This window comes from Aspergillus luchuensis, chromosome 2 (assembly GCF_016861625.1).
Source record: "Aspergillus luchuensis IFO 4308 DNA, chromosome 2, nearly complete sequence".
Lineage (NCBI taxonomy): Eukaryota > Fungi > Ascomycota > Eurotiomycetes > Eurotiales > Aspergillaceae > Aspergillus > Aspergillus luchuensis.
The window spans coordinates 2372236-2398917 of record NC_054850.1 but is presented as its reverse complement, the minus strand read 5'-3'; the positions used below and the strand labels follow the sequence as shown (position 1 = coordinate 2398917).

The window sequence follows — 26682 nt, the reverse complement described above, 5'->3', positions numbered from 1 at the left end:
GTTATTGTCGTTTTTGACCAATTCCAATTCCCACTGCAAGTTGCAATATCGGGGAATCAAATCCGTAGATGTGTGCTCTGAATATGAGATCATGAGGGTCTTATTACTACTACTTCTTCCGGCTGATATGGACGAGCAATAGCCGCATACTCAATGCTCATCTTAGTAAACAAGTCTGTTGACAGTATAGCATATTAATGTGTATATTGGCTGGAATTGTTGATATCTATAGATCCTATAGTCCTGTGCACAAGAGGTGGGCTGTAGTCCGGATATGCATGCATTGTATAAATTTTGGAAGAGAAGACCGAATGGATAGTCATGTTGCTAGGACTTGATCCGGCTAACCGGGTTACTAGTGTTTAGGTACATTTGTAGCAGTTCAGTTCGTATCTGACTTGAGTGACAGTGAGAGTACTCTTCTGCTCGCCATCATCCATCTGTGGTTCACCAATCAGACTGGGCTTCAATGTGATGTCACACGGATGATCATTGAACCAGCGTGCCCGTAGTAGGTATGGATATCCCACGTGGGAGTAGTTTGTGGGCATCTGTTTAAGCTTCTGCAGCAGCTAAGTCAGACGTCAAATTGTGTGTGGTGTTCCATGTGTAACAATATAAGGCACATAGCAGTTTCAAGACGCGGAATGTTGGAATATATCCGGTGCCTACATGACGAAGATCCAAGACTAACCGGATCTAACAAGGTTCTGGTGTGTATCGTGCGTCTTTCTGCAGATAAGCAAAGTTTTGGCGTCAAGTAGATGTACCGAGTATGCAAATGGAGAAGGTGATGGGCGTATAGGTAGTCAATAAAGGGTAGTGGACTGATGATTGCAAGGGTGCTGGCCGTCAGATTTTGACTTTTTCTGGTGGCTTCGTAATGACTAGCGCATGAATCTCAGTTTGGAGATATCATTGTGCTTATGTCTCTCAGTAGTTATTGATGGAAACAAGGGGCCGAGAGTTTGAGCCGGAAGGGGTGCAAAAATCATGGAAAGAATGAAGGCAAATAGACGAAAAATCAGGTGACCCTTGTCTGAAGAAACAAGCCAACAAATCATCATATTCAATCCCGATATTATCAATCTCTAGTTCGCTGCCGCGATTTAGTTATGTTATCCGTACTGACTTCTTTATTGTCAATACGCAGGGACCTATCAGGCACAGTAAACCTCACCAGCACAACAACGCATCCATAATGGCGCCTTATCACTGAAAGCTCTGACTTCATGATATGTGTACAGCTCGAAAAGGGTTCTGGTGCATCTTCATTCTGTGCTATGTTCTCGGCAATGATGAGTTATTTGGTCATCACTCACTCTGTTGGGATCACTTTGCATCTGACCATGCTCCGTACCAGCCTCACCCATGACCTTTTCCTGAGTGAGGCCTAGAAAGTTCTAAGACTATTCATATCAGCGAGCGCCTGTTTTTCGCAACCTCAATGTGGGGATCCACCTCGAAATGGTAGCTACCATGTGGATCTCCACTGCCCAAAGAGACCATGCGCATGAAGAATGCAAGGAGTGTTACGAGTCCAGGTAGGCATGAGCCTCATTCGCCAACATTATTCGATGAACCTGCCACTTAATCAAGGAACATTAAGCCCGTGAGTTTACACCGGAAAATGACACCTACCAGTCGGATTATGTCGCGCCTCAATATCTTATACGGTGGCAAAACTAGGAGAGCGCCCTATTCCTCTCTTGCATACGCCGCGATGTTCAGAACACAATTAACTAATTCACAGTGGTACTGTGACCATCGGGATTGCCAAGGGATAGGCGTCTACGCAATTCTAATCTACTGCGAAAGGACGCTGACGGTCGAGAGTCTGTACCTCTTCTGTTCCCTTGTGCAACCACTTAGTCAATAGAGTCAAGCTGTGAGTTTGCTTTTACCGGCGGACTGAGTCATGTACAGCTATCGATTTCATTGAACACATGACGTCCATCCGATCATTCAGAGAGAGGAATGTTGGCACTGAGACGGCAAGGTGCGGAATGTGGATGATGTGCACTGAACTCAGAGTTGGACCCTCCCCAGCAAGGGACACTACTGAAGATATTAAAATAAAGCAAGAGTTGTGCGCTGCACAGTACAAAGTAATACCTGCGTGAGACGAGTGATGGCGGAGCGGGACTTACATAGAAGGATATAAGTTTCTCATCCCGGTTTCTCAGAAACTCTGAATGCTGGAGAACCAGACCGCAAAGCCTATCTCGATATCTACAACGCCCGACATAATCGTACTAATTCAGCAGGTTCTATCACAATTTTAGTTATGGGCGCCTCTACTGCAAATGGCAGCCGTGCGGGCCATGTTCCCCTTGAGCCAATTGCCATTGTAGGAATGGGTGAGTATGGACATGCACTCAGGCGCTACATTTCGTGTACTGATCAGTGCAAAGCCTGTCATCTTCCTGGTTCTATTACGTCCCCTTCCGCACTTTGGGACGCCCTGGTCAACAAGACATCCGTCCAGACACCAACTGTGCCCGAGAGTCGCTTCAACATCGATGCCTTCTACCACAGAAACCAGAACAGACCCGGTAGTTTCAATGTTCGTGGCGGTTACTTCCTTGACGGCAGTCCGCAAGACTTTGATCCTAGCTTTTTTGGCATAACGCCGATTGAGGCAATGTGGTTGGATCCGCAGCAACGGCGTATACTCGAAGTTACGTATGAATGCCTCGAAAACGCTGGCTTGAGACTAGAAGATGTTGCCGGGAAGAATATTGGGGTGTTTGTGGGATCCTTCACCTCAGATTACCAACAGATGCTCCATCGCGAACCGGACTTCCGCCACGAATATGCTGCGACAGGAACTGATCCTGGCATTCTTAGCGCGAGAGTCTGTAACATATTTGATTTATGCGGGCCGAGGTGAGTAACGACTATACTACGAGTCCAGATTGAGGGAAACCTAACAGAGAGCTCTAGCGCCGTGATAAATAGCGCATGCTCTTCGTCTATGACTGCCATCCACCAAGCATGCCTGGCTCTTCAGACAGGCGAATGCGACGGCGCAATCGCGGGAGGCGTGAATCTAATCATTGCAGTAGACCAACACATGAATACCGCTAAGATGGGGATATTATCGCCAACGTCCACCTGTCACACCTTTGATGCAGCAGCAGACGGGTATGGCCGTGCCGAAGGAGCTGGCGCCATATATCTACGTAGGCTCAGTGATGCGGTACGCGATGGTAATCCAATTCGTGCTGTTATCCGGGGCTCAGCGCTCAATACGTGAGAGTTTGCAGGACCTCAAAGCGCTGGATAAGTAACTGACCAATATAGAAACGGAAAGGTGAAGAACCAGGGGATTACCCATCCAAGTCTAGAGGGACAGGAAAGAGTCCTGCGTGCTGCTTACAAAAGGGCCGGCTTGGACCCAACAGATACACTTTATGTCGAGTGCCACGGTAAGCACGCTTGGTGGACTGCTAGACGTGAAGGCTGCTGAAAACGTCTTAGGGACTGGCACGCCAGTTGGCGATCCCATAGAAGTCAAAGCCATCTCTAACGGGATGAACGAAAGACGGAGTCGCGAGCAGCCTCTGTTGCTGGGAGCAGTAAGTCTTCTCCGCACATGTTCTGAAATATATCGAGTGGCTAAAATCAGCTATACCAACAAGATAAAAGCCAACATTGGCCATAGTGAAGCTGCCAGTGGTATATTTGCAGTGATCAAGGCGGCTCTGATATTGGAATCTGGTGTCATCCCCGGAGTAGCGGGACTCAAGACACTCAACCCGGCTCGTTCGTACACCATTCGCTTACAGTAATGTGGGAACAGTCAACACTAACAATGACTAGTGAAGGAGGAAGAATGGAATGTTAAAGTAAATCGGGATACGATATTGTGGCCTGAGAGCCCCCTTGCCCGGCGGGTCGGGATTTCGTCCTTCGGATATGGTGGCACTAACGGCCATCTGATAATGGAGGCCGCGCAGTCAGACCATAAGCAGACGAGAGCTAAAACAGGACCTGGGATCTCAAGTCCTAGCAAGGCTTTGGTATGTCTCACAGCACACGATCGAGCTACACTAGAGAGAAATATCGAGGCGCACGCTTGTATTGTCGACAATCATCATCTTCAAGATGTGGCCTACACACTAAATTGCCGTCGAACACACTTTACCCATAGAGCGTTCACTATTGCTCTTCAAGACCAAGAAACACAGAACTTCAGCAAGCAAAGCATGGAGTTCGGAGTCGTAGATTCTCCTGGTCCGATTGCCTTCGTCTTCACGGGGCAGGGTGCCCAGTGGGTTGGCATGGGAAGAGATGCTATGCATACTCTACCCACATTTGACAGAGCCATCAGATCACTGGATCGGTATTTGAGGGAATTACAGCCGCTGGTAAGATGGACCATAGAGGAGGTCTTACTCGGAAACATCGACTCAGACTATGTTGCCGAGCCGAATATTGCACAGCCAGTATGTACAGCATTCCAGATCGCCATAGTTGATCAGCTAAGAAAATGGGGAATCACCCCATCTGCTGTCGTGGGGCATTCCTCTGGAGAGATTGCTGCAGCATATGCTGCAGGTATGCTATCAGCCCGAGAAGCTCTTGTGATCTCTTTCTATCGTGGCCAGGCAGTTGCACAAAAAGGCCCTGCAGGCTCAATGCTTGCTGTCGGAGCTGGTATGGACAAGGTCGAGCCCTATATCCATGACACAGATGTTGTTATTGCATGCGAGAATTCCCCCGAGAGCGTTACTCTCAGCGGCTCGGAGAGTTCTACTGAGAAAATTAAATCCCAGCTTGAGGCCTCTAAGATTTTCGTGAAGGAATTAAAAACAGGAAAGCCCTACCACTCGCCTGCAATGAAAGTTGTTGCTCCTCTTTATGAGCAACTCCTTCTGAGAGCAAAACCGGAAGCTGGTTCGTCAGCTCCCTCAGAACAGCTTTCCCGCGTCCCAATGATATCTTCTGTTACGGGGACACGAATTTATGAGAAAGATATGAATTCCAAGTATTGGGTAGAAAACCTCATCAATAGGGTCCGCTTTCATGCAGCCATCACCGAACTTCAAAGTATGGAAGCACTGCAGGGCTTGAGTCACTTTGTCGAGATTGGGCCTCACTCAGCTCTGTCTGGGCCACTGAAGCAGATAACATCGGACAATGGCCTGCAGAGAGAAACTAAATACATCCCGAGTATTATTAGAGGATCTGATTCGTGCGACGACTTACTGCGAGTTGCCGGACGTCTGTTTCTTTCCGGGTACAGTGTTCGCTTGCAGGATGTGAATTACGACTTGTGCAAGGAGCCAGGTCCACAACTGCTAGTTGACCTGCCGTCTTACCAATGGAATTATACGAAGGAATACTGGCGAGAGACACGAACAAGCCAAGAACAACGCCAACAGTCCGAACCTCGGCATGACCTCTTGGGCAGACGATTTGCAGGGCTTTCCAATACGACCTATGCCTGGAAGAATGTTTTACGGCTCCGAGATGTACCATGGCTGAGGGACCATCGTGTGAGTAATGCATTCAGATTCTTGCTTGTTGGCTAACTATGTGGCAGATTGGAAGCGAGGTCTTGCTGCCTGGCGCAGCGTACATTGCTATAGCCATTGAAGCCTTATGGCAAATCAGTGATACACCGTTCAGTCCGAGCAATGGCGCATGCTTGAAGAACTTTGAATTTCAGCAAGGACTTGTGATACCAGATACCGAAGATGGAATTGAGGTGATGACCATACTGTCGCGCCAAAGTAATAAGGGATCCGGTTGGTATAAAATCACTGTTGAGTCCCTCCTGAACAACCATTGGACTACTCATTGCAGCGGCCTTATAACAGCTCGCAAGACAAGACAGAACATACCTTGGCAGTCTCATCAACACATGGTTAAGACGCTGCATCAACGTACCCACTCAGATAGGTGGTACAAGACATTCAATCGAGTTGGAGTCTATTATGGACGCACGTTTCAGCGTTTAGGAGAGGTTGAATCCAATGGCCGGGATCATGCAGCAGCAAGTACCATCGAGTTGGATCAAGAGAGTGGGACAATTTCTGGCGAATCAAGATATGTCATACATCCCGGAACCATTGATGCCTGTTTCCAGCTTGCCATTATTTCCTTCGAGAAGGGACGTTACAATGTCATGCCCTACAGCACAATACCGATGTGTGTCGAAGAGATGACCATTGCTTATCCCGAAGAGGCTGAAGGAAATGCATTTGCATGGACGGATGAGTGCCCGCGCCCTTTTTTCCGGTCGCACATACAACTAGTCGATGCATACGGGCTCCCGTTGGTGGAATGTAAGGGAATATGGTTCAAGGAGCACGAGATGAGCTGGTCGGCTCGCTCGACAGCGGTCGTCCCGGATCAGAAATACATGCAAAACAGGTGGCAACCTGACGTTGACCGTGCAGCTAAGTCTCTGGGGCAGTGGTCTTACAAGTCGCTCGAAGAGGCTGTAGTTGGGTTGATTGGCCTGGTTAACCACAAGCGACCAATACAAAAAGCGTTTGTCGCTGCAGGAGACGACTATAGCCTGATAGAGGCCATGGCACGCCATTTTCCCGATACCGGGGAATTAACTGTTGCTGAGATGCTCGACGGGGAGGTGAAAAAGATACCACAGTTCGCTCTACCGGAGAATATATTGATAGTGCAGCTCTCACCAAGCATGTCCCAGTTATCTTCAAGCTTGGAGGGCGCACATGACCTTGTCATTTTCAAAGGCAAGCTGAATTCGGACATTATCCAAGAACTACAATCTATCCTGGCGCCCACTGGTAGGATGCTCATATTACAGGACGAAGATACCTCGGTAAATAGCAGCTGTCTAGACTGTCCCTCCATGATTTCCAGACCAACCTTAGAACTCTCTGTTTCAAGAACTAAGCTGGCACTCTCCGAGGAGCTACAACACGGTGGTATTCAAGAAATAGAGCCGACAGCGGTCACCTTGGTGGCCGAAGAAAGTTCGAACCAACATCTGGTGAAGGAGTATGTGGAAGCGCTTCAGGCTCTGGAAGTGGCTGTTGATGTAGTAAATCTGCATCAGTCCAACCATGCGTTTCACCAAAATACGGTAATTCTTGACGTCGATGGTAGCATCTTGTCGAATCCCTGCGAGACACAATTCGACTTGCTCAAGAAGCTGGTTCTCTCCGAGGAAAGTGTGCTTCTCTGGCTCACTTTGGGTGTTAATCAAGGTCGCACTCCCGAAGGCGGCCTGAGTCTAGGATTCCTGCGGGCTGCCAGATCAGAGCATCCTGGGGCTAAGATTCTATCAGTGGATGTCGATTGGGAGGAGTCACCTCATAGCATTGCACAGGCTATGCTGACAGCCCTGGGAACTGCAGCACCTCGGGGCTCTGGTCATGAAACGGAGTTCTGGCTTCACGAAGGAGTTCTCCATACCAATCGGCTGGTGCCATGGGAATGTCCCAGTATATGCCCCGAACATAGTCAGGCGGTGAAATTGTCACTGGACATGCCGCTACAGAGCGAGCTTGTGAACAGCGCGTTAATCTTCAGGGCAAATGAAGATTTTATGACAGACTCAAAGGAGGACGAGATATGTCTCCAGGTGGAGATGACTGAGTACCAGGGTTGCGCTCCTGACCAACGCACAAAGCAACCGGTCATCGTTGTCGGCCATACAATTTCCAATAGTCGCGAAAGTACACTTCGTCAGGTAGTCACACTCGCCGCACAGAGTGGCTATCAAACCATTGTCAAGACAAAGAAAGGTTGCTATTTCGATTGTGAGGGTCTCGACCCAGCACTCCTTTGCGCCACCCTTTCAACTGTATGCAAAGTCCTTCTCTGCATGAGATGGTTAGGAAGAGCCAAAAAGGATGATCATATTCTCATTTTACATATGCCCCTCTTGTTTGCTAAGTTGGCCATCAGTCTCAGTAAGGAACTGAATGCCCGGATCACTATCGTTGTAGCAACACAAGAAGAGAGCGAAGAACTGTATGAAGCCTCGTCGTCCGGCATTCCGATTGTTGTCGTTGAGGATATGCATGCATCTCATATGTCGCCAGTTCTCGAAGCTACCTCCGGGAAATTTTCACTGGTGATATGCAATCGATTCTCAGCAGCTGGTCAAGAGGCATGGAGACACATATCAGCGGCCGGTCGGTTTGTCTTATGCAATGAAGATATGGAAGGGAAGCTGGATACAGGTCCTTTTACCAAGGGTGCTTCTTTCCTGCCGATGGGATACGAAAACCTCGGTACACGACAAGAGATGGCGGCAGAAATCCTACAGGATGGGTTGGAGTTTTTAAGAAAGAACAAGGACATCTGGACGTCCCATGTGTCAGTGTACAACATTGATCAAATGCCCACGCAGTCAAAGGGAAGCCAGTTCAAAGCATCTCCAGGTTCAGCTGAAGAGGTACATGCGGCAGTGCGATTCAACTATGGTGAAAGTTCGGTGAAGGTATGTTGCAATTCTCACTAGTCTCGTGTTTTGCAAGTCTGACAACTGCAGATCTTACCTCCGATCCGACGGGTCAAATTCTTCCCTGATGCAGCATACCTACTTATCGGAGGGCTCGGCGGCCTTGGAAGCAGTCTGGTCCGCTGGATGACGGAACGAGGATGTCGACATTTCATTTTTGTGTCACGCTCAGGCGCCACGCAGCAAAAGGCAGCACAGACCGTTGAACTTGCCGAAAAGGCCGGCGCATCCGTACAGGTGTTCCAGGCTGATGCTGGCAATGAGTCCGATATGAGAGCCATTGTCGCCCGAGTGATGAAAGAAAGACCAATCCGCGGTGTGGTGCACGCTGCAATGGTACTGCAGGTAAAGAACTTCATTATTCCCATTTCCAACAACATGATCTAATCATCCATTAGGACGGCCTACTCCAGGGCATGACAGCAGCACAATACCAAGCTGCTATCACCCCCAAACTCCGCATAGCACATGTCCTCCATTCCGTCCTCATCAACTCTCCACTAGACTTCTTCGTCATGACTAGTTCGATCTCAGGCACAATAGGCACACCAGGCCAGACAAATTACAGTGCCGGGAACAGCTTCCTCGATGCGTTCGCAGTATACCGCCAGTCCCTCGGTCTACCAGCCTGCTCGATAGCGCTACCAATGCTCCTCGACGTCGGCGTTGTGGCAGAGAATCAGACCGTCGAAGACTCCCTCCAGCGATTAGGCTTCTACGGAATCGACGAGGTAGAGATGCTCGAGGGTCTCGAAGTCGCCAGGTCCCCGAACAGTCCCAGCCATCTTATACTAGGCCTCGATCCTTCCCTGCTACACCGTTCTGCCGGTACAAATCGTCTATTCTGGCATGGCGATGCTCGTCTACGCGGCGTACAGCGGGACTTGGATCTTTTGCAGGGTTCGTTGAGAGCTTCGAAGCCGGATGGGGAAGTTATCGGTGATGGGGAGGAGCTGGATTATGAGACGTTGATGGCGCGCGTTGGAGATAGGATTGTACAGAAATGCGCGAGTATGTTGGGGAGGGAGATTCACGAAATAAATCTCAGTAAAGGGACTGTTGCCTCGTATGGACTGGATAGCATGATTGGGTCCGAATTGCAGCAGTGGTTGTTTGGGGAGTTTGGACTAGCTTTGAGTTTTCACGCATTTACTGCGCCGGAGATGACGTTTGAGGGGTTGGCGAGGCAGGCGGTTGAGGCGCTCGGGGTGGGTAGTGCGAAGTGATGTACAGGTTGAGAGGCTGTTTTGAAGTGTGAGGAATCGAAGAGGGTGAAGGGGTTCTGTTGAATATTTTACAGTATACTCTGAGACAAGAATGCCAGACTTTCGGTTATGAATATAATTTAACTATTTTCGAAGTATCCTTGGAAGTATGCTTTCCCTTCGCTAATCATATTGTCACAGTCTATTATGTCCCACTTCCTGCAGATGCACAACAACCCTAAAAACCATGCCAACCCAATTGAATATAGACAATGAAATCAAAAACCCAACAAACTTTTCCTAACCCAACACCCCACCCAGCACAAAAATAAACCACAAACCCCCCAAAACAACCCAAATAACAACAACCTAATCCCTCTTCAACCCCACCCTCCCCGATCTCCTCAACCCAAAGAACCCCACCGCCGTACAAACCACCATCAACCCAAACATAGTCCAAAAACTGGCCCGATATCCCTCCATCAATGCCCTCTTCTCACTCTCTCCACCCTTCTCCTTCTCCTCAGTCACAACCGTCGAAATCACCTGCAGCACCGCCATTCCCAACGCACTCCCAAATTGCGCCGAGGTATTAAACACCGCCCCGGCCAACGCCTGCGTATCATCCGGAAACACATTCGTGATAACGATCAACCCTACCGTGAAGAGCGCGTCCGCGCTAATGGGCTGCAGGAGTTGCGCGACGAAGGCATTCGCCCAGTATGTCCAGGCTGGGTTGATAACAGCCATGAGGAGTGGGGAGAAGGCGCAGAAGAAGGAGGTGATGGTTACGATCCAGTAGGCGGGGATGCGGTGTACGAAGAAGCCGATTACGAGGTTGATGAGCACGCCGACGATTAGGCTGGGGAGGATGCGGATCGAGGCGCCGAGGGCACTGAGGGATTGGATTTCTTGGAAGCTGTTTGGGGTGTTTTGTTAGTACGTGTTGATAAAAATAAAAGAGGATGACCTGGCAAGAGGATGGGGACGGGAGGCGGGGACGTACAATAAACTGGCGAAGAGTTCCATGGAGTTGATTACTGCGTTGGAGAGGGCGACTGTCGCGCAGATGCTCGAAAAAGAGGTGTTTCTCCATAGTGCGTTGGGGATTAGGGCTGGTTTGCCGCGCTTGACTTGGAAATGGACCCAGGTGATGAAGGTGGGGAGGGCGATGGCGGCGACGCAGAGGATGATGATGCTTTCTGCGGAGCGGATGCGGGAGGGGTTTGCGCTGAGGATGCTGTGTTTGTAAATTGGTTAGATTGGGGTATAGTGTTGGTGTTTGAGGGTACCCACGCGAGCAGGTAGCAGAGCAAAGCCATAAATGCTGAAGCAAGTCCAGCTCCCACCCAGTCGATCTTGGTTCGGACATTGCGCAGGATGTGTCCATCTCGCTGGACGGGGCTCTTCGGTAACGACCACAATCCGATGACAGTGAAGAAGAGAGTGATTCCTCCGGCTATGTACCAGCCTGCGCGCCAGCCGATTGTGTCAATTAGAATTCCGCCTACTACTAGGCCCAGTGAGAAGCCCAATGGCTGGCTCAGACCAATGCAAGAGAATGCCAGATTGCGGCCTTTACCAGGGGGTAAAAGTTGGGTAACAATGGACACCGAAGAGGCGAGGTGCATTGAGAGACCGACACCCTGGAAGGCTCGCATGATCACCAGCTCAATGCCAGTTTGCGACAGACCCTGTCCAAGCATCAGGGCGCCACTGGCGAGAGATCCGACTAGTTCCACCCATCGTGGGCCAATTGTGTCTGCAATTGAGCCGGACAGAAGAAGTGTAGAGGCCGTGGCGAGACTGCATACCGAGGATGGCCATAGGGAGAGCGAAGGGGGCAGCTGGAGGTCTGCAGTGATGGTGGGGAGCCCGACTACAACCAAGCCATTGATCACACTGGCCGTGAGAGTGACGGCGAATAGCTGGGGGATCACGACGACTTGTTGCAGGCGTGACTTTCGGTCATCTCGAGGGGCTGGAAGTCGGACTTCTTCAGCAGAGAGACGGAGTGAGCTGATCTCACTGGTCACTGTAGTGGTAGTTGTCGACATGGCGGCAGTGTGCGAAAAAATTTGGAGATAGCGACGCCGAGAAGCATGTCATTTCTGGAACCCATTGCGGAGTCCCCGCACTGGACCCGCTTTTGACTCATTTGCCCTAACTATTCTCTATACGGAGGGCGCCCTCCACTGATTACGGCATAGAAAATGAGGCGAACTTTGGGGAATAATAGTTGACTCTATTACATGGTATGGAGGTATCACTAAGCATATGGACTCTTCTATGGATTGTCAGCTGGGTCATATCCCGAATATGGGTGTTGACCAGTTTCTATATCAGGGTATGTCAGCAAAAACAGGCAAATTACTCATGATTCTAGGGTTAGAAACAGATAATACTGTCAAAGCAAATGATTTCCCACAGACTTATTATGGGGCCTAGACCTACCAGTCGTAATTAAATCCAAATAAGCTATCCTAAGGTTAATATGTATGACCCACATGATTTCCTTTTGAACAGAACAAAGACCCCGGACGGTCCTCCATCGAGGAGAACAGCTTAGTGAAGAAAGGTGGCTTGTCGCGTGGAAAAGACCAGCTGCATCTGAACTTGTACTTTCTGTGCTATCGACTCGAAGCACATGAAGATTGCCCGGTTGGCGGATTGCTGAATATGACCTTGCTTCACACGCCAGTTATCTACCAAGGCCTGAATCCCCGCACATGACTCTGGAGCTATAATTATTGGAATAGATAAGCCAAAGTATATATCGGTTGGTCGGTTTGGTTTCCCGTCAGCTGACTTGCCTGTCATTTCGCACTCCCCAATTAACTTTGTGCTTCAGTATCTAAGCCAACCATCACGTTACCATCGACCGAGGTCATTGTCTCGCCGCATCTTGCTCACTAACTTGATGATAATTTTATTCTTTCAATTGTTTCGTTGGTTGACTGACATGCCCTGTGCCGGATCCACCGTTGTTGCTAAAGATGGGAGAGGTCCAAGAGATGAATGTCACGTTTCTAAGCGAATGATTGGGAATCATGGAACAAGAAGAATTATGAAAACCCTTGGAATCTAATTAGCTACAGCCAAGGTAACTTTATGCTATTTGTGTCCAATGATCGTTGAAAGGGGCCTGACTGAAGGTTCCCGGATCTAAAGCTCCGCTGAAGGGCCATGCCGTTCGTCATACCTCATGCCAGTCTCGCTGCCTCGCTTTAGTCTTATCATATGAAGATGATCTCCCCTCATTCACTCTTCTTCATATCCAATTTCTCTATGTTCATCAGACCCATAATGGATTCCAAAGATTTACCTGCCCCGGTGCTGTCCGTGCAGCTCCCGAATGAGCCTGTGACCCATGGTGAAACTGACAGCCCCTTGGAGCCGATAGCAATAGTTGGATTTGGATTGCGACTACCTGGGGCAATTCATACCGGGGAAGAACTCTGGAAGCTTATCACAGAGAAGCGATCCACGCGAAGCAAGATCCCCCAAAGTCGGTTCAATGTGAACGGATTCTATAGCCCAACTGGACGAGCAGGATCGGTCACGATGAAACATGGACACTTTCTCGCCGAGAGTGATAACCTGAAATATTTTGATACTTCCTTCTTCTCGATGAGTCCAAAAGAGGCGGACGATGTTGACCCCCAGCAACGGATGCTGCTCGAAGTTGTCTATGAATGCATGCAATCCTCGGGTCAAGTGAACTGGCGCGGCAGCAAAACTGGTTGTTATGTTGGAGTCTGGGGCGAGGTAAGCAGAGAAATAAATATAGAAACTAGAAGGAACTGATTTAAGACGTGCACCGGACAGGACTGGTTGGATCTCCATGCCAAGGATATCCAGGATGCAGGCATGTTCCGAGTCCTTGGAGGGCATGATGTTTCCCTCTCTAATCGAATAAGTTACGAATACGATCTGAAAGGACCTTCTTTCACCATCAAAGCTGGGTGCTCATCGTCCTTGATTGCTTTGCATGAAGCTATTCGAGCGATTCGTGCGGGCGATTGTTCCGGGGCACTGGTTGCGGGTACGAATCTTATATTCTCGCCCACAATGTCCATTGCCACGGCGGAGCAAGGTACACTATCACCTGACGGTTCGTGCAAAACTTTTGATGTGGCAGCGAACGGGTATGCCAAGGGGGAAGCCATCAATGTCATCTATGTCAAGTCCCTTGGAGAGGCGATCAAAAATGGCGATGCAATTCGTGCCGTCATCAGGGCGACTGCGACGAATTTCGACGGCGGAACGCCGAGAATGACGACGCCCAGCTCTGATGCACATGAGGCATTGATCCGTCAAGCATATCGAGAAGTGTCGCTCGACCCTAAGCAAACCGTTTTTGTCGAGGCTCATGGGACAGGTACACCTGTGGGTGACCCCGTCGAAGCTACGGCAATTGCACGAGTCTTCGGAGGTAATTAGGATCCAGTCTACATTGGAAGCGTCAAGCCGAACCTGGGTCATAGTGAGGGCGCTTGCGGGGTATCGTCTGTTGTGAAGGTCATACTGGCGTTGGAGAACACGAAGCTTCCCCCGAACATAAACTTCTCGACTCCGAACCCGAATATACCCTTCAAGGAGGCTAACATGGAGGTCCCAGTCGACCTTATGAACTGGCCGTCCCATAAGCCGCTGAGAGCGAGCGTAAACTCCTTTGGTATTGCGGGAGCAAATGCACATGCCATCCTCGAGAGTGCTGCACCTTTCATGTCCCAAACTACTACATCCGACAGCGATAGCCAGGACTCGGGGGCAATTTGTGGAAACTCGAAATCGCTTCCGCGTCCTCGGACGTTCATCCACGTAATATCAGCAGCACACCCAGTGTCACTGGCACAGAGCCTACTCGAGCATGAACGATATATTCGTTGCAATCCATCTTTGATGGCGGAAATTTCATACACTTTGTGTAATCGACGAGAACATCTAGCTAACAGAGTCTACTGTGTCACCAGTGCATCACACGATGCCTTGGTCTTCTCTCGCTTGACCAAGATCAAGGAGACGCCCACGATAACAATGGTCTTCCCTGGTCAAGGGTCCCAATGGGCAGGAATGGCTAAAGAGCTGATAATTGACTATCCCTCTTTCGACGAAGACATTACTGATTTGAGCGGCGTACTGGCCAGACTGGAACATGCCCCTTCTTGGAATCTCAGAGAAGAATTGTTGGAGCCAGAACGCACTAGCAACCTATCCAAGTCAGAGTACTCCCAGCCGCTAGTCACGGCTGTTCAAGTGGCATTAGTGAACCTTCTTCGTCGATGGGGCATTTGGCCTGACGCAGTAATTGGTCACTCGGGTGGAGAGATCGCAGCCGCTTACGCTTCAAAGGCAATCACAGCCGGAGAAGCAATAACAATCGCATACTACCGTGGGTACTTGACCAAAGGATACCCACGGCCGGGTGGGATGGCCGCCATAGGGCTTGGCTATAAGGAAGTCGCCCGCTATTTGACTCAAGGGATCGTGATAGCGTGCGAAAATAGCCCGCAGAGTGTTACGCTATCAGGAGATCTTGATGTCTTGGAAAAGGCCTGTGAAGCAATCAAGAGAGACGATCCGGGGTGTTTCGTTCGTAGGTTGAATGTGGAGATGGGGTATCATTCTCGTAGGTACCCAGTTTGCTCTTCTACAGATATACACAAATTGTTGGATTTTGAAAATTGATCATCACACAGACCATATCCTGAACATTGGCGAATCGATTGAGTCCTTCTTGAGTCAGCATGTCCACAGCAAGGCTCCTGTAGTGCCCTTTTTCTCGAGTGTCTATGAAAAGAGAATAGAAGGGCCAGGTCGTTTAAATGCGGGCTACTGGCGAGAAAACGCGGAAAAGCCGGTCCTATTCTATGGTGCTGTCAAGCATTTGATGGACAGCGAAGGATCCACCGAGCATCTTTTCCTCGAGATGGGTCCACATGGTGCCCTCAAAGGGCCGCTCCGACAGATTTCCCAAGAAGCTAACCGGTCTAAAGACATTTACGTCACAGCCATGACAAGGGGTAAGGACTGTACCGAATCCATACTTCACATGGTCGGGGAGCTATACTTGAACAATGTATCATTGGATTTTCAAAAGATCTGCCTAGCAAGGCGCTTGCTCACTAACCTGCCACTATACCAGTGGCACCATGAGAATGAGTATTGGTCCGAAAGCAGAATGTGCAAGGAGTGGAGGTCCCGTGAATTTCCTCACCACGAGTTACTGGGCTCTCGCACCTTGGAGGGCAACGACCTACGACCCGAATGGCGCAACATGCTTCGTTTAGAAGACATGCCATGGCTCCATGATCATCGAATTATCAATGATACTGTATTCCCCTGTGCAGGCTACCTTGCAATGGCAGTGGAGGCCATGCGACAGATCTCCTCAGACGACCGTTGCACTTTCCGGGATGTCATGGTGCACACAGCATTAATATTGGATGAGTCCAAGACAGTTGAGATGATCACGAATCTACATCCTATCCGGCTAACCACTATGTTGGACTCTGACTGGTGGGAATTCAGCATAATCTCGTTCAATGAGAATGCCTGGATCAAGCACTGTGTAGGCCAGATCAGAGCGGGAGGCACGCATCCTACGTCAATACCGCCCTCTTCCCAGCATCCCCGGTCAGCCAACAGCCTGTATGCAATGATGAAGAGAATCGGTCTTAATTATGGTCCATGTTTTCGAGGGTTGACTGATGTGACTTGTCTACCGGGTAAGAACATGGCTTCTGCCAGGCTAGTGGCAACTACGGTATCTGAGTCTCCCTATGTCGTTCATCCAACAACCATAGATCACTGTCTGCAACTGTTGGTTCCAGCAAGTTGTGGCGGTATTTACCGTCGCATGTCTCATTTATGTGTTCCAACAAGGATTGAGCAAATCTATATCAGTGGCAGCAGGAGTTCCACGGATGCGGTCGTCGAGGCTGCTGCCACAACTAGCTCTACCAGTGCGATTTCGGGAAAAGTGGTAGCGAAGTCCGAAAAAGGCATTTTTCTGTCTCTAGCGGGAGCCAGGTATTCCCCTTTGGAAACAAATTCAATAGCGGACAAGCCTGATACGATCGGGGCGGCTAAATTACACTGGAAGCCCCACCTTCAACTGAACATGATACATTTCATGATCAGAACCAGTGTGAGCTCAAGAAAGTGCTCAACAAACCTTGAACGACTGGAAAAACTGGCACTTCTGTGTATGGTTGAGATAGGCCATCGGACATTCCATCTGGACTGTGACATCAAGCACCTACAGAAGTTCCGCTCGTGGATTGAGCTCCAGATAGTTAGGGCATGGAACAACAAGTACGATTTGCTTCCAAATGCAGAGGAGATGTTATTTCACAGCACTGATGCCCGGCTCGCATTAATTCACGAGTTGAAACACCTCGTGTCGCAAACCGACGCTGGAATCGTAGCCGAGCTCATCACCAGGATTCTAGATAATTGCATTGCTCTCACCCAGGGGCAAGTGGACAGTCTGGAATTACTCCAAGCAGACAACGGACTTGGCAAGTATTATGATTTCGCTGAGTCTAGAACAGACTCAGTCAAGTTCTTCGCTTCTGCAGGCCATACAAATCCCACCTTGAGGGTGCTCGAGATTGGGGCTGGCACTGGAAGCGTCACGGCAACGGCCCTGCGAGGTCTAACCACATCCTCTGGCCCGGAGTGTGACCGCCTGTACTCGCTGTACACCTTTACTGATATTTCCGCTGGATTCTTTCCCGCTGCGCAGAGAAGGTTCAAGGAATATCAAGGACTGGAATTCAAGACGCTTGACATCACGAAAGACCCAATCGAACAAGGGTTTGAGGCCAAATCATACGATCTGATCATTGCAAGCAATGTTCTACATGCCACTCCCATAATCCACGACACTCTGATGAACGTACGAAAGCTGCTTGCTCCCCGAGGTTACCTATTTTTGCAAGAATTATGCCCAACGATAAGGGCTTTGAGCCTGTAAGTCTCCCATATTCCAACCTTTGTACTAGGCTCCTCTTAATTCAGAGTCCACGCTGACCCATTGGACAAAGAATTATGGGAATATTGCCAGGGTGGTGGCTGGGTGAGAATGATGGGAGAGTTGATGAGCCGTTCATGCCTCCCCACAAGTGGGAATACGCTCTGAAATGGGCAGGGTACTCTAAGGCTGCCGAAGTCTTCGACGGCCCTCGCCCATATCACATCAACGTCAATATGGTCTACCGGCATGCACAACTCCTACCCAATATTCATCGCGTGACTCTACTCCACAATGTCGGACAGGATATTGAGCATCTTCTAGATACGCTAACGATCCGTGGATATCAGGTCGACTTGAGCACACTTCAAGATGGACCTCCACCGGATCAAGACATTATCTCAGTTTTGGAGCTCGAAGCACCGCTCTTCGCGAACATATCCCACGAAGATCTGATAGCTTTCCAGAAAATGGTGGCTAGACAAGGGAACAGCAAGATACTGTGGCTCCTTCCGGCGGCCCAAAATGAAGTAAGTTCATCACCCGAGTTTGGCCTCACCCTTGGCCTCGCTCGAACGCTACGAGCAGAGAACTCTGTCTCATTCGCAACCCTGGAATCAAATTGGCTCGGAGATCCACTCGGCCTACCGATTGCAAAGATATTTGAAAGCCTTCACGGCCATAATTCGCTGGGATCACTCGATGCAGATAGCGAGTTTTTCATCCGTAATGGGACCATTCTAGTAGGACGATATTATCCGGCCTCAGTGGCCCACGACCTGGCACTCACGGCATCCAAGCCTTGCGCTGCTAAGTTGGCCATCGGGCGCCCCGGGCTATTACAAACTCTACATTGGACCCCTTTGCCAACAACAGAACCTGAGCACGGTGAAGTGGTCATTCAGCCGCGTTGCGCAGGCCTGAACTTTAGAGTAGGAACCCCCGTAATCTCCTGACTCCATTACCCTCGGGAAATACTAAGCCAAACTTCTAGGACGTGCTTCTTGCCATGGGAGTCCTTGAAGATAAAGAAATGAGTATTGGGCTGGAAGGCTCCGGTGTGGTAACAGACGTAGGTACTGGAGTAACCAATCTTCAGGTTGGCGATCGAGTCATTTACCTCAGCAAAAATTGCTTTGCGACACGTATCACGATTTCAGCTACGAAATGCGCCATGATCCCGCAAAGCATTTCATATGAGGAAGCTGCCACTCTGCCTGTCGTGTATGCCACTGTCATACACTCGCTTCTAGACGTCGGTGGTCTACAGAGCGGCCAGTCAGTGCTGATTCACTCCGCATGTGGAGACATTGGGATCGCAGCCTTGAACATCTGCCAGAGCATTGGTAGAGTCCAGGTGAGCCATTTCCCTCTTCAGTGATACTTCAAGTCTAATTGAGTTCGTGTCCACCAATGTGTAGGTTTATACAACTGTGGGAAACGAGGAAAAGGCCCGTTATCTTACAGAAGCCTTCATCATTCCTCGCAGTCATATCTTCAATTCTCGTGACACCTCCTTCCGAGAGGCTCTCCTTGCTGCTACTGAAGGCCGTGGTGTCGACCTGGTGCTCAACAGCTTGTCGGGGGAGCTTCTACATGCCTCCTGGCAATGCGTAGCTCCATGTGGTAAAATGCTTGAAATAGGAAAGGAAGACATTGTTGGAAAGGCCCAGTTGGACATGGGTCTCTTTGAGGCAAATAGAAGCTTTATTGGTATCGATTTGAATGGGCTTGACACTTCGAAGCGTCACCGGTATGTTCCATTTTCGGTGCACTAAACCACACCATTAACATAATGATACAGGCTACTTGTCCGTACCCTTCAAATGCTCGAATCGGGAGACATCAAGCCTATTTCACCCATGACAGTCTTCCCTGCCGTTCAGATTGAGGACAGCTTCCATTACATGCAGAAAGGCACGCACATGGGGAAGATCATCGTGACAATTCCAGAGGGAGGGCAGGACTTACCACTAGCTGCAACTACTCCTGACCTGACTCTAAGGGCCGATGCCTCTTATCTTCTTGTTGGCGGGATGGGCGGCCTGGGCCGAGCAATAGCTACCTGGCTCGTCGAGAGAGGCGCCAGACACCTCATCTTCTTCTCCCGATCGGCCGGAACATCAGAACAGGACCAGCGATTTATTGAAGAGCTAGAATGTCAGAGTTGCAGTGTCCAAACCATTCAAGGTAGTGTCATAAACAAAGAAGACGTTATGAGCATCGTCCAAGTCGCAAAGAAACCAATCAAGGGAGTCCTCCAACTGTCAATGGTACTTCAAGACAAGCCATTCATGGAAATGGATCTCTCAGACTGGACCGCCGCAATTGAGCCAAAAGTCCATGGGACCTGGAATCTACACCACGCGATGCCGGAAGTTCTGGACTTCTTCTTCGTTGCTGGATCCATTAGCGGGTCCTTCGGTTCACCAGGCCAAGCAAACTACGCCGCAGCCAATGCATTCCTCAACGCCTTCGTCCAGTACCGCAGGAGTCTAGGTCTCCCCGCTTCAGTCTTACACATCGGTCTTATGGACGACATTGGCTATCTAGCTAGAAACAGTGACAAAGCAGATGCACTTCGCGCCGCGGACGGCTACTTCCTCAGGGAGAAGGACCTCTTGGATTCACTCAATTGGGCCATTGTCAAATCCGCAGTGGATCCAATGGAAGATGGATCATTAACAATCGGGCTACGTTGCGACAAGCCTCTTTCCGATCCTTCCAATCGTATATTGTGGAGAAAGGACCCTCGCATGGCAGTCTTTCAAAACATATACACTGAGGCGCCAGCCAATAGCAGTGGTGGAAACAGAAAGACCGACGCGCTCAAAAGTTTCTTAACGTCCGTAGAAGCAGATCCAGAAACAATGCTTAATGACCCTGCTTCAGGGGAATTAGTAACACATGAATTGGCTGTCAAGATTTACACCTATATGCTACAGCCATTGGAGGATCTAGATGCTGGAGTATCACCAGCCGCGCTGGGCGTCGATTCCCTTGTCACTATCGAGATCAGGAACTGGATAAAGAGAAGTCTGGGCGGCATTGAGATCAGCACATTGGAGATCTTGAATGCGGGGTCTATTGCTACTTTAGGGATGTCAGTGATAGAGGCGCTGAAGAAGAAGTTCGTTTCACAGATTGTGAGAGCGGAAGGGGGTGCGTAATGGGTATGAAGGTCCGTCAGAGGCGCAGATCAGGAAGATAGTAGTCATTACTCACTCATCAGTTTCTGGACTAGTCTGCGTTTACTTGGTATTTTCCAATGCGACTTTTGCTATGCAGTCAAATAAATTACCAATGCTTAATGGTTTTCATCTTCGTGGGGCTCGTGATACCAGTACTAAGTACTATGCAGGGTGGTCTATACTGTGTCTGGGGACCAAGCATAGCTGAACATTGGTGGATCAAGACGTAAGAGTACTACTTCAAATAGTACCTTTAGTATGCGGCATTATATATTAGATAACAAACATAAATTCTCCTATTCTGCCTGCCAGTTGTGAGCGCAAGTCACCTACTTGACTGTAATGTAACTATTTAGATATCTGGCTCTTCTCTAGGTACTAGTGTTAAATCAGTCATTTGAAGGGCTGATGTTAAACAGAGATATCTGTTCTGGTTCTAGGCAAAGATTAGCCCAGAAGCAGTGTGATCAAGATACGGAAATTGAAGGGGGAAGCCAGGCACGACCTATCCACAGTAAAATTAGAAAAAAAAAAAAAAAAAAAAAAAAAAAAAAAAAAGAGAGAGAGAGAGAGAGAGAAATGACAGGGGAGATAGCATTGGTGCCACTACAAGCCTTGTTTAGCCCCGCGGATCCGCAACGAGCAAACCACCCACAAATGAGGGCTTTCGCCATAGGCTACCTGTTTCTGAGAACCGCTGGCAACGCTATCGATTCTCCCATAAACACTAGCATAAAAGAAGCAGGGGTGGCTACTCCAAGGAGGGTGGTTGCGTGCGTAAGCACATACCCCCCGACAACGCACTTCCACGATGGTTCGTCGAGCATGGAGCTACTACCAGCCTACCAAAGGGGTTGCCTTAACGAGAAGCCCATTGACAGGCCTGGCAGTTACTGTGCGGGTTACCTTCATGTGTCTCTCGTCCAGAAGCCGGTCATCCTCCAATTGGAATTCAAATCGTCCCACCAAGGCAGCCAGCAAGATAGCAAACTCAGCCTTTGCGAAGGATCGCCCAATGCAACTCCGGGATCCATGTATAAAGGTCATTGTAGCGTAATTACTTCGAGTGTCTGGGTTCAACCATCTTTCAGGCTTGAAGTCCTGCGCATCTGGGCCCCAGAGATGCGCATCTCGGTTTGTAGCTCGAGGAACCACCATTATCTTCGTGCCTTTGGGAATAGGCTGGTCTAAAATCACTGTATCGACCACTGCTTCGCGAATAGTAAATGGTACAGGTGGAGCGTAGCGAAGAACTTCGTCGCATACGGCGTTCAAGTAGGTCATGGAATCGATGCTCTGATGTGTGAAAGAACTCTTGTGGTCATCTGGGCTCCGAAGTTTCTCGCGTATCTCCTGCCGGAGAGTAGTTTGCACATCACAATTGACACAGAGTAAATAGATTGCCCAAGTGACGGCTGTTGCCGTCGTTTCGTGTCCAGCAGCTAAGAATGTCATAAGCTGGTCAATGAGGCCCTCTTTGCTGAAGCCGCCGTTCTGGAGTGCGACGGTGAGAATATCCCGATGCTCGAGGTTGCTATTCTCTGAAAGATAACCGGACTTCTGATGGATCAACTCGGCACACGCGCCCCGAATCGTGCGGACGGCTCTCTGTATCTCCTTGTTCCGTCGAAACGGCAGACGATTGACCAACCAATCAGGCAACAGAAAACGCAAGATGGCCAAAAACATGGCACTTTTTGAAGGTTGAAAAATCAGCTTATATGCACGAACCAAGTCCGCGTTCGGGTCGTGGATTGCCCCAAAGTCTCGACCCATACCTGCAATCCCAATCATATCTAACGTTGCTCGATTCGCCCAATCTGCAATATCGAGCACGCCGGTGCTGGGGTGGAACTTGTCACACGCAAGTCGAGTGATCTGCTGCTCCTTCTCCTTGCATGACAGGTGCTCTGTTATCGCATTTACTAAGTCGTGCGACTTGTCCCAGAATACTCCGTACAGGTTCTTGATATGACGGAACGAGAAGGCTGGTGCGAGGATTTTTCTCTGGAATCGGTGATCATCTCCCTCTGCTAACAAGAGCCCAACTCCCAGTACCTGCTTCAGCTCACCGAGCAGCCACTTGGGCTTCCTGAAGTCATAGCATTTCGTAGTCAGAACTTCAGCGAGGGCCTCAGGAGAAGTTACCGAGAGTCGGTCGGAGTTCAACAGAGTACGATAGCGTAGCAGACCATTGTTTGGAATGTGATTAACCCTGTACGTTCCGCCAGTGATCAGCACCAAACGGAGAAAGCGAAAATGCGGGGAGGGGAGTAGAGGGGACTTCGACGTATTCTTGAGGACAGGGACTACTCCACATACCAGTCACACTGGGGTTTTCCGCGGGGTTCCGTATAGAGTCGCAGACGTTGATTCAATCCCCAGGTCCCACTATGAGGGGATGGCAGGTGTCGCAGTGGAGAAAAGTAATTAGGCCACACGAATTTTCGCCATAGTATCCAGATGACAAGGAGCAACAGGAGAATTCGGGTCCAAATACCTAAGGAGGTCGCTGTCCCTATCATGGAGTAGTGGTATTCGGCGGATAGGCTGACAGTGAGAAGTGCAAACCCTCCAGATCTGAAGCCCGACATAACTCTACTGAGACGTGATACTAGGGTGGGAAGACATGCCATTCTGTGAGCGGATAGCATAAAGGGAGAATTGCACGTACTTAGTTGCTGTGCCTCTGATAAAAGCAGAGAAGCTCGGGAGGTTGAACCCGTTCCGCAGTGCCGATCTGCTACTTAACCAGTGCTGCTATGGACAGGGGTGGCTAGGCAGCATAGTATGGGCTGCTTAGCAGTCCCAAATTGCGCAAATTTTTCTAACCTTTTTATGGGTACTATTCCACTTCGAAATCCAGTTGAGCTGACCAAAAATGACAACGATCATTATGGGATCAGTGTACCGTTCACGAACAATATAATGAACAGGTATATTGCCTCATCCTCACTTTCGAATAATGACAAGTAGGTGTACACCAGTAGTTCTATTGTTGGTTCTAGGTCTCACGCAATACTTTTTTCATACTACTAGAAATATAGTCCGAGTACAGCCCGAGGGTGGTATTGATGATGATGCCTCAAGACTCAAGTTCACATGCTTGTTACCAAAGCTTCCATTTCTAGCCCCAATATGGAGCTGTTCCTCAAATACAGCATAATAGGTTACGGTGTATGCAGCTCATAGCTATCAGCTAAGTCTCCAGTGTTGAGCGGATAGGTTACTCAGAATGCATATCGAGGCTGTCCTTGTGACTTGAGGTAAGAGCCAGTTATCGATTTGATTACTTCATCCCGGAAGGACAGAGGAATGCATGAGGCTGGCTGAAGGTACTATCTCGGAAAAGCGTACACCTAGACACAAGTTGTGCTTTGCTATACTTCCTATACAAGCATATAGGGTATTGAAAGGATACTCGCTCGAATATGACGCAGACTAACTAGCATGTTGTACAAGTATCCCAAAGTGCAACCACGCACACATATCTCGTTGTACACCTTTGTTGATTCTTGAACGAGCACCCCCTTAGAAGAATATATGAAGATATAAAGGAGAGGTTCTTCTCCTCTATACATAGCATTTCCCCAGATCAACAAGTCATCCACTCGGTTGTATCTTGAGTCTCAATTCGTGCAACTTGCAATTGCAAACAGAAAGTCAAACCTGAGCAAATCAGCAAAATGTTCTCCAAGCTCTTTATTGATGTTACCACTCTGATGCCAATCTTGGCCATGACAGCCCCCCAGGTTGATACTACCATCCACGTAAGCCCATAGCTTTGAAGGTTGCTGCCATACTCAGGTCTGACGCACCATCTAAATCAGGCCTCCCTTTGGAGTGAACCAAATCAGTGAGGACCCCAACAGAATATTCCTGACACCAATTGTTACGATCTAGACCTCAACTAGTATGCTTCCCAATTCATCGTCTCTGCAGATGAGCTTTATACTGATGGTATTTCCACAGCTTCCACCACCTTGGCTCAGCGGAAACCACTCCTCCCCATGCCTGCAATCTACATAGGTACGAGAAACTCCACCTTCCGAACGATTCAAAGAAATAATTCTGACTTTATGTCTTGTTCGATAGTCTCCCTGGATGTAGCGGTCCGGCTTTGTGTACCTTTGGTCTATATGTCGCTGATTTTGAGGGAAACCCCCCACCGGGATGCTCAGCGGAAGTTGCAACTACTGCCGCCTCTATTATCTGCTCCTAGAGCCTTTTTCTTCTCTTTTTTCTTTTTTTTTTTTTAGAAAAGGGATGGTGCTAATTAACAGTCGAGATATTATTTTTTCGGATTATGTAAGGGCCTCAATATGGGTTTTTGTCCATCCTCTGGGTGATTTTTCCCATATTGTGACGTAAATGCGGAGGCCACTGTACTCGCGATAGTATCATAGTTAGTCTAATTAATACATTAACAATGCGTACAGCACTAATAATATCCTCCCATATGGGTTAAAAAGAAGGAGCAGCAGCATGGCCATCATATGAGGCAATGTAAAGCTCACTCACGCCGCTGTCTGCCATACCTCATGACCTTCCAATCCACAATCGTAGCCACAACGGGATAAATCAACAATGCAGCCCAGCTCAGCAACCAGTCAACCAAGGAATTGTCCCGCGGACTAGGCCCACGCATATTATTTAGTAGAAACCGCGTCTGCAGATCCGTCGGGATCATGTAACATCCCTTATCAAGCCCTGCAAGAATCTGCCGAGCCACATCCTCGACCGTCAACCCTCCGATTTTGTCGGCAGTGCCATCAATCTCTTTACATATCTGCGGCTTCCGTGCTTGTTGTACGTTGATCCTCTCCGTCATGAATATCTTGGGAAAGCTGCAGTGAATCTGTATAGATCCAGCAGGAGAATACATGAGACTCTCCTGCCTCAAACTATCGGCCAAGGAGCGGACAGCCGCCTTCGATGGTGAATATGCGGCGTACCCCGGGACTGCAACTATTGCCGCCGTTGACCCAGTGAAGACAAGATGGCGTGGTTGCTGAACTTCGGTGTGCTCATTTCCCAGTTTCAGCTCCGTGGCCCAAACCTTCATGACGGCCTGAGAAATGAACGCCGCTGTGAGATAATTCCTCTCCATGCAGCTCTGAATCGATGTCGCGGAAATGTCCACAAAGTGGCCTACTTCCTCGCCGGCGCCGCCTGCGATGCAAAAGAGGGCAGTTATGCGTTTTCCGAATCCGTTGATGAATCCGGATACCTGGTCAGAGATATACTGGTCAAAAAGCGTTCTTTCTTTGATTCTGAGATACTATTGGCACGGACCTCATCGCTATTAGTCAAGTCCAAACGCTGGATACCGAGAACTTGGTCTTCATGTACGCGCACAGCATCCATATCCACCTTGAGTTTGTCCAGATCATTCTCAGAGCGTGCGATTGCTGTCACATGAGCTCCTGGTAGTCAATTGCTCGTCAGTGCCTGCCGTACGCATGCCATAGCATGGGATTCTTCTTCAACATACCTCTTTTTACGAGCGACAAGGAGAGTTCCCTCCCGAGACCCTTGGAGCCACCTGCCACAAGGACATACTGATTCATGTTCAGTAACCCACCGGAAGCTGGAATTTAAAGAGAGTGACGCGCTTACCTTTCCTTCCACGTCAAACATCGTGTTTTGGTCTGGCTACCGCACGGGCGTGGAGCTTGAATCCTAGTGAGGCAATGCGTCAAACAAGGGTCTTGTTTTGGTTGGTGACGAAGAATAGTAAGTCCCAGCTTCTTATCCTGAGCGATGAGAATTTAACGTGGCCAAAACTAGTTTGTATACGTGCTTTGGTCGATGCCATTTGGGGTGCTAGCGGTGAACATATTA

The 26682-nt window shown here is 49.1% G+C and overlaps 6 protein-coding genes across 6 annotated transcripts; 3 read left to right on the top strand and 3 right to left on the bottom strand.

Annotated features, from left to right (window-relative positions):
• Positions 1 to 2287: 2287 nt before the first annotated feature.
• DEP5 (beta-ketoacyl [acyl carrier protein] synthase domain-containing protein) lies at positions 2288 to 3794 on the top strand (the record flags this gene model as incomplete). The annotated part of the gene is made up of 6 exons (XM_041685522.1): positions 2288 to 2360; positions 2415 to 2889; positions 2947 to 3255; positions 3307 to 3431; positions 3484 to 3581; positions 3645 to 3794. The coding sequence occupies 6 exons, from the start codon at positions 2288 to 2290 to the stop codon at positions 3792 to 3794; spliced, it is 1230 nt and encodes a 409-aa protein (XP_041539599.1).
• Positions 3795 to 7324: 3530 nt separating this feature from the next.
• AKAW2_20772A (putative secondary metabolism biosynthetic enzyme) lies at positions 7325 to 9687 on the top strand (the record flags this gene model as incomplete). Its single annotated transcript, XM_041685521.1, has 3 exons — positions 7325 to 8440; positions 8492 to 8806; positions 8860 to 9687. 3 exons carry the CDS (start codon positions 7325 to 7327, stop codon positions 9685 to 9687), a joined length of 2259 nt encoding a protein of 752 aa, XP_041539598.1.
• Positions 9688 to 10035: 348 nt separating this feature from the next.
• Positions 10036 to 11723, bottom strand: AKAW2_20771S (uncharacterized protein; the record flags this gene model as incomplete). The annotated part of the gene is made up of 4 exons (XM_041685520.1): positions 10036 to 10585; positions 10673 to 10906; positions 10963 to 11137; positions 11249 to 11723. 4 exons carry the CDS (start codon positions 11721 to 11723, stop codon positions 10036 to 10038), a joined length of 1434 nt encoding a protein of 477 aa, XP_041539597.1.
• Positions 11724 to 12972: 1249 nt separating this feature from the next.
• AKAW2_20770A (type I polyketide synthase) lies at positions 12973 to 20817 on the top strand (the record flags this gene model as incomplete). The annotated part of the gene is made up of 8 exons (XM_041685519.1): positions 12973 to 13434; positions 13495 to 14047; positions 14117 to 15298; positions 15369 to 17646; positions 17721 to 18579; positions 18642 to 19004; positions 19069 to 19400; positions 19452 to 20817. 8 exons carry the CDS (start codon positions 12973 to 12975, stop codon positions 20815 to 20817), a joined length of 7395 nt encoding a protein of 2464 aa, XP_041539596.1.
• Positions 20818 to 21672: 855 nt separating this feature from the next.
• Positions 21673 to 23492, bottom strand: AKAW2_20769S (cytochrome P450; the record flags this gene model as incomplete). The annotated part of the gene is made up of 2 exons (XM_041685518.1): positions 21673 to 23053; positions 23161 to 23492. 2 exons carry the CDS (start codon positions 23490 to 23492, stop codon positions 21673 to 21675), a joined length of 1713 nt encoding a protein of 570 aa, XP_041539595.1.
• Positions 23493 to 25351: 1859 nt separating this feature from the next.
• Positions 25352 to 26478, bottom strand: AKAW2_20768S (putative secondary metabolism biosynthetic enzyme; the record flags this gene model as incomplete). Its single annotated transcript, XM_041685517.1, has 4 exons — positions 25352 to 26068; positions 26134 to 26264; positions 26333 to 26399; positions 26458 to 26478. The coding sequence occupies 4 exons, from the start codon at positions 26476 to 26478 to the stop codon at positions 25352 to 25354; spliced, it is 936 nt and encodes a 311-aa protein (XP_041539594.1).
• Positions 26479 to 26682: the final 204 nt, after the last annotated feature.